General features: G+C 48.6%; 1 protein-coding gene across 2 annotated transcripts in view; it reads left to right on the forward strand.

Moving 5' to 3' along the window:
* Positions 1 to 3250: 3250 nt before the first annotated feature.
* The window catches only part of RMC1 (regulator of MON1-CCZ1), a 204160-nt gene continuing 191257 nt past the window's right edge, over positions 3251 to 16153 (forward strand). Inside the window, exon 1 of one of the 2 annotated variants that reach the window (XM_063923596.1) lies at positions 3251 to 3562. In XM_063923596.1, coding sequence (XP_063779666.1) covers positions 3461 to 3562 — 102 coding nt within the window. In that variant the 5' untranslated portion in view covers positions 3251 to 3460. The remainder of the gene's footprint in view (positions 3563 to 16153) is intronic. The other variant, XM_063923595.1, reaches the window with a different exon arrangement.

A 16153-nucleotide genomic window follows, 5' to 3' on the forward strand; every position in this document is an offset into this window, starting at 1 on the left:
TACCCAGATATGTCAACATGATGAACTGCCAACAAGCCATCACTGGTGGACCCCTCGTCCCTTACCTTCTCCCAGCAGCAGGCTAACTATACCCATCCTGTGCATCTGTAACTGTCGGCATCCTCACACTGTCGACATTTGGCAATATTTTAGATGTCGATGTTGTGAACCTGTTGACAGTCTGAGGATGCCAACGGTTAGGGCTAGGTGCCACATGGTGCCTGTGGAAATTTGAGCCATGTAGATGTTCACATTGTGGTGTTGACATTATGGATGTTGCCATGGTTACTGTCGACCATCCATCTGTATACAAACCATTGGATCCCTGCCATCAATCAAAATCTTAAGGAAAGTTAGTGCACATCTCAAGGTGTTAGGCAGCTTGTGATACCGACTCGATTCCAATGAGCACTGCCGCGGGGTTCGTGTTGCAAGGCTAGATAGACTGTGCAGGCAAGTCAATCTTGACTATCTAGTGTACTATCGTCAAAATCGTGCATAGTCAAAATCTCAAGTACAGATAGTCAAAATTGGGGCTATCTGGGCTCTGGGGGAGTTCAAGGGAAATCGCATAGTCAAAATTGGGCATAGCAAGGATCACACCTTTAACAATTTTAAATAACTGACTTTGCAATCCTACTCATCAAAGCTATGGGCAGTGGCGTCACTAGGGGGGTGGGGGACGCTCCTGGGTCTCACCCTCCGAGTGGTGACACCAAAATGCTAGCTCCTCCTCAGTGCCATGAGTTAGGCTGACCATATTATCCCTTTAACATGGAACACTCATGAATTACACAGGTTCTGTGGCTGCTTAAAACCAGGTGAAATGCAGGCTTGTAGCCAGCCAGCCACAGAACCTGTGTAATTCATGAGTGTCCCAGGTTAAAGGGATAATATGGTCAGCCTACATGAGAAGCACTTGGCTCCTGTTACAGCATATTCCCAACATGACCCTCTCCAGGAGGGACAGAATGCTCTGCTTCTGGACTTCCCTCTTAATATATGATTGCCATCACCTGTATTGAAACACCTTTCTTATCCACTAACCTGTTCCAAACAGGTGCCGGCAATCATAAATTAAGAGAAAAGTCCAGAAGCAGAGCATTATGTCCTTCCTAGAGAGTGTCATGTTGGGAGGTTATGCATACCTCCCAACATGACCCTCTCCAGGAGGGACAGAATGCTCTACTCCTGGACTTCCCTTTTAATTTAGGATTGCCATCACCTGTGCTGAAACACCTTTCTTATCCATTTACCTGTTCAACACAGGTGCCGGCAATCATCAATTAAAAAAAAAGTCCAGAAGCAGAGCATTTTGTCCCTCCTGGGAGGGTCATGTTGGGAGGTATGGGTATGCGTGACTGGCGGTCAGGAGACCGGCATAACTGCAACCCGGCAGTACAGCAGCCACAACAGCGTCCAGGGATAGCCCAGCCAGTGTCGGCCTGGCTAAATGAAAGATGATGCTTTTGTAGAGGGTGCATTTGAGAGACCCTCAGAAATTCTGATGCAGGCAGCTAGGTATATTTATTGCGCACTACTTGTAGGATTTTATTATTTAGTGTCGGCCTGGCTGATCGGGGATTTGCTTCTGGTCCATTCATGCCGTAACAATGTTTAGAAGCACCCAGCTCTTTACACCAGCTACTTGTATTGCATGTGAATGCGAGTGCAGATAACCAGGTGCCTCTAAACATTGTCCCGGTATAATGAGCTGGAAGCAAATCCTCTGTGAACCTGACGGACACAGAGTCCAGCATCTCCTGGACCCCCGAAGTGATGAAAATGGAGGTTGGGCCTCAAGACCACTCCCCCTTCATGAGGGACCATGCCAGTGGCAAACGTAGGATTTGTAGAGGGGGGTTTCCTAATGCAGTCCACAATCCCACTCTGCAGACCATTGGAGCAAATGCAGGAGTCTAGGAAGGCGGCAGAAGAACAAAGTAACAACCCAGAACATTAATGTACACATTGGTTTTATACACTGGATACTGTATGGAATACAGTATTAATATTTAACACTAGATGGTCTATAGTATAGACTGTATCAAACATATTTAAATAATATAAATAAGTGGTCAGGAAAAGGTTAAACACACACACACACACACGCACGCGCTCCTGTCTCTTCTTCCTGGTAGCTACTTTCTGGATCAGAGCACTGATTGAGGACTCAGATCTACACACAAAGCAAACTTGGTAGAAGATGCTGCTACATACTTGCCTACTCTCCCGGAATGGCCGAGAGGCTCCCAAAAATCGGGTGACCCTCCCGGTCAGGCAAGTCTCCCGATTCGTGGGGTCCCCCCTGCCCGTCCGCCCACTTAGTGTGTAAAGTGGGCGGTCTGGGCAGTTGATGACGCGATTCTTTCTGAATCGCGTCATCATAGCCACGCCTCCTGCAGTGTAATGCCGGTGATCGCGGCATTACAGAGCGGGGGGCGTGGCTTAAAAGAGGCTTCGTCATGACCCCACCCCCGCACCGCCCCCGCTCCGCCCTTACTCCGCCTCCGGCCCACCCCCTTCTCGACATCACAGCCTCCCCTGGCCGCCCTCTGAGCTGACCTGGCTGCTCTCTCCCGCAGAGAGCAGCCAGAATGTAGGTAAGCCTGTGCTGCTACCACTGGGCATGTGTAGCAGCTCTGCTATGCCCCTTAAACTGCATGTTGTGGGGGCAGCTCTAGTAATCGCATTATATACCATTGCTACAGTTGTCATAATTGGAGCCACTTTCCAAGAGGAGGGGTTTCTGGGCAACCGGAACCCCCCCCTGCATTTGCCTATGCATGCCCCCTTTAGCCAGCACAGGGGGGAAGCGTACAGCGCACCGGGTGATACAGGGCATAGGGACACCCCTGGCTATACTGTAGGTATAGTAAGGATTTTCTGACAGTGTTCTGTGCCCAAATTATTTGCGTTCGAACATAATAAAAGGCAATTCTTTCAACTGATTTGGCTATTTAAAATCTGCAAAAAGCATGTATTAGGAACCTTGCCTATTAAAAAAAGAAAATATAATGCTAGTAAGTTACAAATTACAAGTAGCTATTGTTTTTGAGAAAGTATTTACAACCAACAAAATGGCCGCCGAGCTGTCACCGAGACGCTTTTTGACAGTACTATGCGCACTCTAGTGATAGCAGCTGTACATCCACGTGATTCAGTGACTTCCTACTAAAGTGATTCTCCTGAAAGACGGCCATGTTGGAAGAGATCATATGTCAAAGTGTAGTTGTATGGCTACAACAAAATGATGCATTTACCCGGGACAAAATAAACTCATGGTTTGTTTTCCGGGTTGGCAGTGGAAGCCTGGAAGGGACTGTAATACACACTGTTAACTGCTGCAGGAACGGTGTAAATTGTGTACAAGGCAGAGCTGTTACAGGAGCATCGCGCTATGCACATACAGTAGACGAGAGAGTCCCCGCAAAGATATAGCACAGCGAACCCAGCAGCTATGGAGAGGGAGGATTATTACCTGGAGCTGTGTGACCGGCCCATTCTGTTTGAAAAAGCCACCGATGTCAACAGCGTGTTCTTCGATGAGGCCAATAAACAGGTGATAGAGACGAGTGCTGCATGATATGTGCTAATATTCTGCTGTATATTGGGGAGCAATTAGTAGAGGTGTTACACAGGCAGGACGGAAGCTCCTCTGTATATTAGTGTCCTTATAATAATAATAATGCCTGAAAAGTTTATTTTATACTGTCTTAGCGGCTGTGTGACAAGTTCTAGAGAGATAATGGGATGTAGTTATGTGATACCGGCATCTACATCCCGCCCCCTCACTATCCCGATTGTTGGCATGCTGACCAACAGGGACTATTCCCAGTCGTGGGCAGAGGCGTAACTAGGATAGGGTGAGTGGGGCACGTGCCCTGGTCGCCTTGGCAGGCCCAGCAGAGGGGGGCGCCGGCGGCAGCCAGGGCATCATGCCCCACTCGCCCCCGTCACGCCGCAATTGGAGGGGAGGAGAGCGCAGCGTCTCTCCCTCCCCTCACCGCCGCTGCCAGCACCTGAACACCAGCAGCGCTGCGTGTGTCCGGTGTCCGGCGGCGTTAGCCAATCAGAGCTTGCGGACCGGCTCCTGATTGGCTGCCGGTCCGCGAGCTCTGATTGGCTAGCGAACCGGCGCTACATTGCCGCTGCCGGAGACCTGGAGCGGTGAGGGGAAGGAGAGGCGCTGCGCTCTCCTCCCCCTCACATATCAGAGCCACAACACAAAGAAGCGGTGAGTGACCAGGGGGGGGAGCACAGTGGGGCATGTAACTGGCACTGTGGGGCATGTATCTGGCACTGCATTGTAACTGGCACTGTGGGGCATGTAACTTGCACTGTGGGGCAATGTAACTGGTACTGTGGGGCATGTATACATACTGGCGCATGTATCTGGCACTGTGGGGCATGTATCTGGCACTGTGGGGCATTTTCAGTGGCCACACCCCTTCTGGTGCGTGGCCACACCCCTTCTGGAGTGTGGCCATGCCCATTTTCCCGGCGCGCGCACATACTCTCTTTGGTGGGTTTTTTTTGGGGGGGGGGGGCACAGTACCTAACTGAGGCTTGGAGGAGGGTCATAGGGGGAGGAGCCAGTACGCACCATGTGACCTAAAAGCTTTTTTAGATGTGCCCTGTCTCCTGCGGAGCCCGCTATTCCCCATGGTCCTGACGGAGTCCCAGCATCCACTACGGACTATGAGAAATAGAATTATCGGTAAGTAAATTCTTATTTTTTTTTTTGGGGGGGGGCACCACTCTTCATCTTGCCCTGGGCTCCGAAAACCCTAGTTACGCCTCTGGTCGTGGATGTCCACGACACCCATAGAGTAGGAATAGAACCTTTGGCGCACCGATCCCGCAGCGTTGTGACCGCCGGTTACACATACCCAACCCGAGATAATATATGCAGGGATTTAGCAAAGCTTGGGGAGAGAGAAACTCCCAACCAATCAGTTTGTCATTTTTCAAACACAGCCTGTAACCACTTTATCACTCTCCAAGCTGTGATACTTTCCCCCATACACCTATTTGACGCACTAGTATTTTGCACTCCTCATTTTCTGTGTCACTAGCTATTATATTACATTATTTCCTCGTTCTTTCTCCAGCTTTCCATCTCCTTCCCTCTATTCCTTCCGTATCCCTTTATTATTCCTTCTATCTCTCCCATCTCCTATTCTTTTATCCTATATGTTTCCCTATTCTCCCTGTTTCTTCCTATTTGTCCCCCATTTTCCCCATCTCCCGCTATTCCTGCCTCTCTTGCTATTCACCCTATTTGTCACATCTCCCCCATTTGTCCCCCCATTTCACCCGTCTTCCCCTAGTCCTCCCATCTCCCCCTATTTTTGGCATCTCCCCCATTATTGCCATAATAGTTATCTTTCTATTGATCCTGTCACCCCCTATTCTTGCCACTACTTATCGCTCTGTTCTTCCCATCTACCTCTCTTTCTCATCTCCTCTTGTTTCTTCCTTCTCTCCCCTTAATACTATTGTTCTTGTGCTATTCTTACCTCTGTATTAGTTTCCTTCTGTCTCATTTTCTCACTGCAGCTACTGTGGATAGTGTGGGATTCTTTTGGCGGTATTCAATTCTTTTCACCCCCTTCCACACCCATTCTGTTTCTGCTGACGGGCGTGGTATAATTATTTCAGCTCGCTACCCCCAGGGTAGCGAGGGCGCCCAACTCACGATATTGGGGATCACTTTAGAAAGGAGATTGGGCGTGATATATCATTTGAAAAACGCCCTTTGAACCCACTCCCTCTATTCCATGTCTGCCCGCTTATTCTCCCATCTCACTGTGTGTCTCTCTACCTGTCCTATCCCTGGGTGTGGATTATTAGATTTACACTAAAAAGATCTACAGTCAATAGGTCTACCACTAATGGTAGACATGCATTAGGTCAACAGGGTCAAAAGTCGACATGGAAATGGTAGACACAAAAAAGATAGACACAATTTTATTTTATTTTTTTGGCTGTTTTGTCACTTTTCTGCATGTCTACCATTAGTGGTAGATCTATTGACTGTCGACCTTTTTAGTTCGATCTATAGTCCGGATACCCCTATCCCTTATCTGGCTCTCCTAATCCCATCCATTTCTCTCTCTCTTTACCTGTGTTGCCTCATCTAGCTCTCCTCTTCCACTCTTTTCTCCCTACCTTGCTGCCTTTGCCATGATCCACATCGATATCAACAAGAACTCTTTGCGCCTCACCACTTTCCTCAGTGGATGCGGAGGGACTAGACTAACACGTGACATGTTTGTGTGATCACATATTAAGCCCAGTACACCCGGCGGGGTGCCGGCATCGACAAGTGATACATGCTGATACTGGCGCGGGGGGACGACGACGACGGCCATGCTGCATCTGAAGCATGGTTGTCGTCAACAAGGACCTCCCTCGTCTGTACATGTTCAGGTGAGGGAGGGGGTCATTAACCATGCACGGGAGCGCGTATCCTTAACGACATTTAGTTTACACACTGGACGAGATTGGGAAAGATCTCGCTCAGATCGGCCCTTCTGAGCGAGATCTTTTACTTTCTGGTCTAATGTTTATGGGCCTTTAGTAGAGTTTCTGCTACCTATGTTGAAGAGGGAGGTGGTGCAGTCCTTTTACCTATCAGAAAAGACGGAGATGTGTTTCAAGCTTGTGGCTTTCAGGTGAGTGCAGCTATTTGCTGGCTGTTACATACAGTGATTTGAAAAACCCCGCAACAAAGAAAGGTGCCATCTCTCGACTGTGGCTGACATCGACAAAGGGGGCCGTCCACGGATGATAAACAGGCACGCTCTTGGCCGTGAGTAAAGTGGACAATCTTGCAATGTGGCCCTATTAGCACAGTGAGAGTAGATGTACAAGTCCATTAAATACGGACATTAAGGCTTAAACATCTAAAGCACCTGGCCGTTTGCGGCACCAATTAACGGGAGTTGAAAGCCGGCTGTCCATCAGATACATAAGGAGATCTCTAAGAGCATGTGAAAATGCTCACAGCTGGATAAAAACGGCAGGCATCATCAACTGTTCTTATAAATAGGACTGTATATTTTTCGGGACTTTACATTGAGAATATTTCCATATTATGAACTTTAAATCTGGATATTGTAGAAGTGTCCGGTCAAATTCAATCCGCTGCAGTAGGGGGAATTTTTAATTGATTTTTTATCTTTTATTTTATATGTGCATGTGTTTATTTTATATGTAATAAATTGGATATATATACAGCTATATGCGCTCTCTGATAATATACAGGTTGAGTATCCCATATCCAAATATTCCGGAATACGGAATATTCCGAAATACGGACTTTTTTGAGTGAGATTGAGATAGTGAAACCTTTGTTTTTGATGGCTCAATGTACACAAACTTTGTTTTATACTAAAAGTTATTAAAAATATTGTATTAAATGACCTTCAGGCCCTGTGTATAAGGTGTATATGAAACATAAATTAATTGTGTGAATGTAGACACACTTTGTTTAATGCACAAAGTTACAAAAAAATATTGGCTAAAATGACCTTCAGGCTGTGTGTATAAGGAGTATATGTAACATAAATGCATTCTGTGCTTAGACTTGGGTCCCATCACCATGTTATCTCATTATGGTATGCAATTATTCCAAACTACGGAAAAATCCCATATCCAAAATTCCTCTGGTCCCAAGCATTTTGGATAAGGGATACTCAACCTGTATTATCATTCTTGTGCTGTTTTGTTGGTGGACAGGTCAGTACTGTCCAGTTGAGAGCTGCTTTTTTCAACACATACGACCAAATTGTATTAGTTAGGTGGTTGAGAGGCGCTGGAATTATTTGTTTTCTTTTTCTATCATGTAACATGTACAGCTTTTTCATTACTTTTTACAATATGCTACTTACTGTATATGCATGTTCTTCATCATTATTTCCATCTTGCTCTTTCTAAAAAGTAAAAAATTATAACTATAGCAAATAGCTTATGATACAAAAGGAAAAAAAAAAAAGGACGGAGATCGGTGAGACTGCTCACTGGATTAATGCGTGACGGACTTTTGCAATGAGGAGAGCATTACTCGAGTTCTTCTGCGTCAGTTGAGGAGGGAGGATGGTGCGGTTCTCTTACATAGAGACTGAAGTGGGTGGAGCTTGGGCATAATTCATCACCAGATTGGTGGAGTTGGGGTTAAAGGAGGTGGGGAAGTGACTGACATGGGCAGGGAGAGGAGGTCTGGGCACTATGTCCCTGAGGGGAGGGGTTGGTGGTGCCTCCCCTCAGTTCTAGTGCGCTGCTGTGGAAACAAATTATATAATGGTCTAAAGTTTTGGGGCAGATGTATTAAGCCTGGAGAAATGATAAGTGGAAGGTGATATCGCAACAGCCAATCAACTCCTGTAGTTTTTCAAACCCGTAATGATTGGCTAGTGCGTTATCACCTTCCACTTATCACTGCTTTATCACTTCTCCAGGCTTAATACATCTGCCCCTCTATTTGCTACAACTGGTTTATTACTGGACCTACAGTGCATCCGGAAAGTATTCACTGCGCTTCACTTTTTTCACAGTGTTATTGTCACGATCCGGGTATCTGGACGCCATTTCTTACCCATCAGATGCCTCCTAAGGCTGGCTCAGTGCTCCAGGACCGGATCCCATCTGTTATCCTGATGTGTACATTCCTGTATCCTCTCCTGTCACTCTGGGACGCTGTCACAGTAAACGCCATATTACACCTGGCATGGCGTCTCCCGCGGCCTCCGCCGCCGTCCCTGAACTTCTGCATGCAGAGTGTCTGAGTGGCGATTACGTCAGCCGCGGCCTCCGCTGTGTCCGCGTGGTTGGATGTGCATCTGTCAGCCTGGCGCCTCCTGTCTCCGGTGGCCGGCGCCGCCATTACTGTTTTCATTACCACATGGATTACAAACCAAACTTCCCTCCAAGTGTCTGCATGGGCGCAGCCATCTTGGATTCTGTCAGCTGATCATTTCCACCAATCTGTTCTCAGTATTGATAATCTGCATAATTGCCTAGCCAATCCCTTCCTTGCTGCAGGTATAAATACACTGTGCCTGAGCAAGGAAGGCGTCAGTGCTTTGGTTGTCAAACCTAGTTCCTGTTTGTCTCTCTCCTGTGATTGTCTTCCAGGTTCCAGCTCCTGTCTCAAGACTTCCACCATAGAGACCCGCACCAGCATTCCACCTGCGGTGTAGCCTGACTCTCCAATCCATTGTGGATTCATCTGTTTCCAGCTACAACATTACCTGCTTCCAGCTCAGCTTCCAGCAGAGTACAGCTTCCCTTAAAGGGCCGGTGTCCTTTCTACACTTTACCACTCTCCACCGGTATTATTATTTCTCCGCTCTCAAGTTCTACATTTCAGTTCATATTTCATCGCTCCCAAGTTCATTTATTATTTAACTGGTTCCAGCCAGTATCCACTCCGTGCTAACAACAGTCTGGTTCCAGCCAGTATCCACAGCAGCTGTTTTATCTTCAGCAACCCAGCTTTTCCTGGAACACCAGCTGGCACAATCCTGGGTTATCTCCATTGCTACAGTCGGGCCTGGTAAGGACTTTCCATCTAGAAGATCATAAGAACTATCTCACACTACCAGTGCCCTGTGGCTCCTGCCATCCTGTAGTACCCAGGAACTGTATTTATTCTTTGCTGACTTTTACGTTTTCTTTTACTGCTGCTGTGTTGCGGAGTTGTCATAATAAACATCATTGACTTTTATCCAAGTTGTCGTGGTCACGCCTTCGGGCAGTTATTATTCATGTTACTTACATGTCCAGGGGTCTGATACAACCTCCCAGGTTCCGGTACATCTCAGCCCCTACAACTGAGGCTGCCTCCCGTCAGCTCAGGCCCTCAGTTGTGACAGTAAGCACTGACCTAATGAATCCAGCCGGAGACCAGGATCAAGCGGCCAGGCCGATGCAAGAACTGGCAGCCCGACTAGAACATCAGGAGGCTGCACAGGGCCACATCATCCGCTGTCTCCAGGATCTCTCTACTCGGCTGGATGGGATTCAGACAACTCTCCGTGGATCAGGCGCGTCTGGTGCGTCAACCACAGTGACTCCAGCTATAACCCCACCCACCTTACCCATTTCTGCTCCACGTCTTCATCTTCCAACGCCAGCAAAATTTGACGGATCTCCAAGATTCTGCAGGGGATTTCTCAACCAGTGTGAGATTCAGTTTGAGCTACAACCTGGCAATTTTCCCAGTGACCGTACAGAAATTGCCTACATTATTTCTCTTCTCAGTGGCTCAGCCCTTGATTGGGCATCACCGTTATGGGAGAGGTCCGACACCCTGCTATCTTCCTACACTGCCTTCGTGTCAACATTCAGGCGCATCTTCGACGAGCCAGGCCGGGTAACCTCAGCTTCATCCGAGATTCTCCGTTTACGCCAGGGGTCACGTACTGTAGGACAATATCTGATACAGTTCCAGATCCTGGCATCCGAACTGGCATGGAACGACGAGGCCCTGTATGCTGCATTCTGGCATGGCTTATCTGAGCGTATTAAAGATGAGTTAGCTATCAGAGACTTACCTTCTAAGTTAGATGAGCTTATCTCACTCTGCACGAAAGTTGATTTACGTTTCAGAGAGAGAGCAACTGAGCGTGGAAGATCATCTGCTCCAAAATCTTCTGCTCCTCCTCCTCGTCAACTGTCACCATCTAAAGATGAGCCCATGCAACTTGGCCGTTCCCGTTTAACTCCTGCTGAGCGCCGAAGACGTCTCTCCGAGTTTCTCTGTCTCTATTGTGCAGCTCCGTCTCACACCATTAATGCCTGTCCCAAACGTCCGGGAAACTCCAAATCCTAGCTCGCCATGGAGAGGGCCGGCTAGGAGTAATGATCTCCTCTCCATCTCCTCAAGATTGTAATCTCCCAGTCTCGCTTCAAGTTGCTCAACGTTATCGGAACGTCCTTGCCCTCCTTGATTCCGGAGCAGCTGGGAACTTTATTACCGAAGCCTATGTTAAACGGTGGTCCCTACCCACCGAGAGACTTCCTTCGTCCATTTCTTTAACTGCCGTGGATGGCAGCAAAATTTTTGATGCAGTTATTTCTTTAAGGACTCTACCAGTTCGTCTGAGAGTGGGAGTTCTTCATTCCGAACTTATTTCTTTTTTAGTGATTCCAAGAGCCACACATCCTGTGGTCCTGGGCCTTCCATGGCTCCGTCTTCACAATCCTACAATTGATTGGACGACTACGCAAATCCTGGCATGGGGTTCCTCCTGTGCTGAGACATGTTTGTTTAAAGTATTGCCTGTCTGTTCTTCCTCCCCCAGGTCGTCTGATGTTCCACCTCCTCCATATCAAGATTTCACGGATGTGTTCAGTAAAGCTTCTGCTGATATCCTTCCTCCTCATAGAGAATGGGACTGTCCGATTGATCTCGTTCCAGGGAAGGTTCCACCTCGAGGCCGAACTTATCCGTTGTCTCTGCCTGAGACGCATTCTATGGAGGAATATATTAAAGAGAACCTAGCAAAGGGGTTCATTCGACCTTCTTCTTCCCCAGCCGGCGCAGGCTTCTTTTTTGTAAAAAAGAAAGATGGTGGTCTGCGGCCGTGCATCGACTACAGAGGTTTGAACGACATTACCATCAAGAACCGTTATCCTTTACCCCTGATTACTGAGCTCTTTGACAGAGTTAGCGGAGCTACCATCTTTACAAAGCTGGACTTGCGAGGTGCATACAATCTCATCCGGATCCGTGAGGGTGACGAGTGGAAGACCGCCTTTAACACCCGTGACGGACATTATGAGTACCTCGTCATGCCCTTCGGATTGAGCAATGCTCCAGCTGTCTTCCAGCATTTTGTCAATGAGATCTTCAGAGACATTCTATACCGTCATGTCGTGGTCTATCTAGACGATATCCTCATTTTTGCCAACGATTTAGAGGAACATCGTTTTTGGGTTAAAGAGGTTCTGTCCCGTCTCCGTGTCAATCATCTCTATTGCAAATTAGAAAAATGCGTCTTTGAAGTCAAGTCCATTCCGTTTCTAGGGTACATTGTGTCCGGTTCCGGACTAGAGATGGATCCTGAGAAACTACAAGCAATCCAAAATTGGCCGGTACCCTTAACCCTCAAAGGGGTCCAGAGGTTCTTAGGGTTCGCCAACTATTACCGAAAGTTTATACGAGACTTTTCCACCATTGTGGCGCCTATTACTGCTTTCACTAAGAAGGGTGCTAACCCGTCCAAGTGGTCTGAAGAAGCCATGCAAGCATTCCATCTTTTAAAACAAAGGTTCATCTCTGCGCCTGTTCTGAAACAGCCTGACATCGACTCTCCTTTCATCTTAGAGGTGGATGCCTCCTCCGTTGGAGTAGGAGCGGTGTTATCTCAGAGGGCTAAAGATGGCCATTTACACCCTTGCAGTTTCTTCTCCCGGAAGTTCTCCCCAGCTGAGCGCAACTATGCCATTGGCGACCAGGAGTTGCTAGCCATCAAGCTCGCTCTAGAAGAGTGGAGGTATCTGTTGGAGGGAGCTTCTCATTCAATCACCATACTTACAGACCACAAGAACCTTTTATACCTGAAGGGCGCACAATGTCTCAACCCTCGTCAGGCCAGATGGGCACTTTTCTTTTCCAGGTTCGACTTTAAACTCCAGTTCTGTCCGGGCTCTCAGAATCGCAAGGCCGATGCCCTTTCCCGCTCATGGGAGCAAGAAAATGAGTCAGAGTCTTCAGACAAGCATCCTATTATAAATCCGTTGGCATTCTCCACGGTAGGGATGGACTCTACGCCCCCATCAGGGAAAAGTTTTGTGAAGCCGATGCTAAGGAAGAAGCTCATGCATTGGGCCCATGCTTCCCGTTTTGCCGGACATACAGGTATCCAAAAAACCCTGGAGTTTATCTCTAGGTCCTATTGGTGGCCAACTCTGAAAAAGGACGTCTTGGAGTTTATTGCATCTTGCCCAAAGTGTGCCCAACATAAAGTATCCTGCCAGTCGCCTGCGGGGCAACTGGTTCCACTATCCGTTCCCCGTCGACCATGGACCCACTTGTCGATGGATTTCATTACAGACTTACCCATGTGCAACAAGTTCAATACCATCTGGGTGGTAGTTGACCGGTTCACCAAGATGGCACACTTCATTCCTCTCACCGGTCTTCCGTCAGCTTCCAAGTTGGCTCAAGTATTCATACAAGAGATCTTCCGACTCCACGGTCTTCCTGAAGAAATTATCTCAGATCGAGGAGTTCAATTCACAGCCAAATTCTGGCGAAGTTTATGTCAAGTCCTCCAAGTCAAGCTAAAGTTTTCCACGGCTTACCATCCTCAGACCAATGGTCAAACCGAGAGGGTGAATCAGGACTTGGAGGCCTTCCTCCGCATCTATGTGTCCTCCTCTCAAGATGACTGGGTTCAATTACTTCCCTGGGCCGAGTTCTGTCATAACAACCAGTATCATTCTTCATCTGCTTCAACACCATTCTTCACTAACTTTGGATTCCACCCTAAAGTCCCTGAGTTCCAACCGCTTCCAGCAACTTCTGTTCCCGCAGTGGATATCACCTTGCATCAATTTGCCAATATCTGGAAGAGCGTACGATCAGCTCTGCTCAAGGCATCGTTCAGGTACAAGAAGTTTGCGGATAAGAAGCGTCGAGCAGTTCCTGCTCTCAAGGTGGGTGATCGGGTATGGTTATCCACGAAGAATTTGAGGTTAAGAGTTCCCAGTATGAAGTTTGCACCTCGCTATATCGGTCCTTTCAAGATTGAACAAGTCATCAATCCTGTTGCTTACAGACTCCAGTTGCCTCCCTTCTTAAAAATACCCAGGACATTCCATGTTTCCCTGTTGAAACCGCTGATCTTGAATCGGTTTCATTCCTCACTTCCTCCAACTCCGAAAGTCCAAACTCAACGAGGCGTTGAGTATGAAGTGGCCAAGATCCTGGACTCACGTCACCGTTACGGTCAACTACAATATCTTATTGACTGGAAGGGTTATGGTCCTGAGGAACGTTCATGGACCAATGCTTCTGATGTCCATGCTCCTGCCTTGGCCCGGAGATTCCATTCCAAGTTTCCTCAAAAGCCAAAGAAGTGTCCTGGGGCCACTCCTAAAGGGGGGGGTGCTGTCACGATCCGGGTATCTGGACGCCATTTCTTACCCATCAGATGCCTCCTAAGGCTGGCTCAGTGCTCCAGGACCGGATCCCATCTGTTATCCTGATGTGTACATTCCTGTATCCTCTCCTGTCACTCTGGGACGCTGTCACAGTAAATGCCATATTACACCTGGCATGGCGTCTCCCGCGGCCTCCGCCGCCGTCCCTGAACTTCTGCATGCAGAGTGTCTGAGTGGCGATTACGTCAGCCGCGGCCTCCGCTGTGTCCGCGTGGTTGGATGTGCATCTGTCAGCCTGGCGCCTCCTGTCTCCGGTGGCCGGCGCCGCCATTACTGTTTTCATTACCACATGGATTACAAACCAAACTTCCCTCCAAGTGTCTGCATGGGCGCAGCCATCTTGGATTCTGTCAGCTGATCATTTCCACCAATCTGTTCTCAGTATTGATAATCTGCATAATTGCCTAGCCAATCCCTTCCTTGCTGCAGGTATAAATACACTGTGCCTGAGCAAGGAAGGCGTCAGTGCTTTGGTTGTCAAACCTAGTTCCTGTTTGTCTCTCTCCTGTGATTGTCTTCCAGGTTCCAGCTCCTGTCTCAAGACTTCCACCATAGAGACCCGCACCAGCATTCCACCTGCGGTGTAGCCTGACTCTCCAATCCATTGTGGATTCATCTGTTTCCAGCTACAACATTACCTGCTTCCAGCTCAGCTTCCAGCAGAGTACAGCTTCCCTTAAAGGGCCGGTGTCCTTTCTACACTTTACCACTCTCCACCGGTATTATTATTTCTCCGCTCTCAAGTTCTACATTTCAGTTCATATTTCATCGCTCCCAAGTTCATTTATTATTTAACTGGTTCCAGCCAGTATCCACTCCGTGCTAACAACAGTCTGGTTCCAGCCAGTATCCACAGCAGCTGTTTTATCTTCAGCAACCCAGCTTTTCCTGGAACACCAGCTGGCACAATCCTGGGTTATCTCCATTGCTACAGTCGGGCCTGGTAAGGACTTTCCATCTAGAAGATCATAAGAACTATCTCACACTACCAGTGCCCTGTGGCTCCTGCCATCCTGTAGTACCCAGGAACTGTATTTATTCTTTGCTGACTTTTTACGTTTTCTTTTACTGCTGCTGTGTTGCGGAGTTGTCATAATAAACATCATTGACTTTTATCCAAGTTGTCGTGGTCACGCCTTCGGGCAGTTATTATTCATGTTACTTACATGTCCAGGGGTCTGATACAACCTCCCAGGTTCCGGTACATCTCAGCCCCTACAACTGAGGCTGCCTCCCGTCAGCTCAGGCCCTCAGTTGTGACAGTTATGTTGCAGCCTTATTCCAAAATGGAATAAATTAATTTCTCTTACGTCCTAGAGGATGCTGGGGACTCCGTAAGGACCATGGGGAATAGACGGGCTCCGCCGGAGACATGGGCACTAAAAAGAACTTTAGAGGGCGTGGCTTCGACGGACATGGAGTAGCACACAGACTGTGTGTCTCTCCAGCTATTAAACTCCTGCACCAATATCCTGTGTCCCCCCCTGGGCCTGCAATCCACCCCAATATCAGCATTATAGTGTAGGGGTACCCCTGGCCCGCTTGGAGACTTGCCAGCAAACTACCCTCTGAATTAGAGTGACTGCGGTGTGCGGGGGGCCCCGGGCCTGCTACTACACGTGGGTAGCTGACATCCTGCTGCCCGCACAGAGACCTGCACCCGCCTCCCGTCTTCCCTACTGAGACCTGCTGTCACCTCCACCGGGCTCCCGTCCTGGGCACTGATTGCCGGGTCCGCGGCTTCCTGCTGCCGCCACAGAGACCTGCATCCGGCTCCCGTCATCCCGCACCGAGACCTGCTCCCGTCCTCGCCGGGTCCGCGGCTTCCCCTCTGTGGCGCCTCTCCTGCTGTGCTCCGGCGGGCGAACTCTCCCCCGGCCGCTGCAGCACCACGTGACCCGCCGCCGCTCTCTCTCCCTGCTCGCTCCGGCGGCCCCGGCTTGTGCCCTCCGGCTCCTGCACTGTGCTCTGCCGC

The sequence above is a fragment of the Pseudophryne corroboree genome, chromosome 5 (genome assembly GCF_028390025.1).
Source record: "Pseudophryne corroboree isolate aPseCor3 chromosome 5, aPseCor3.hap2, whole genome shotgun sequence".
In the NCBI taxonomy this organism is placed as follows: Eukaryota; Metazoa; Chordata; class Amphibia; order Anura; family Myobatrachidae; genus Pseudophryne; species Pseudophryne corroboree.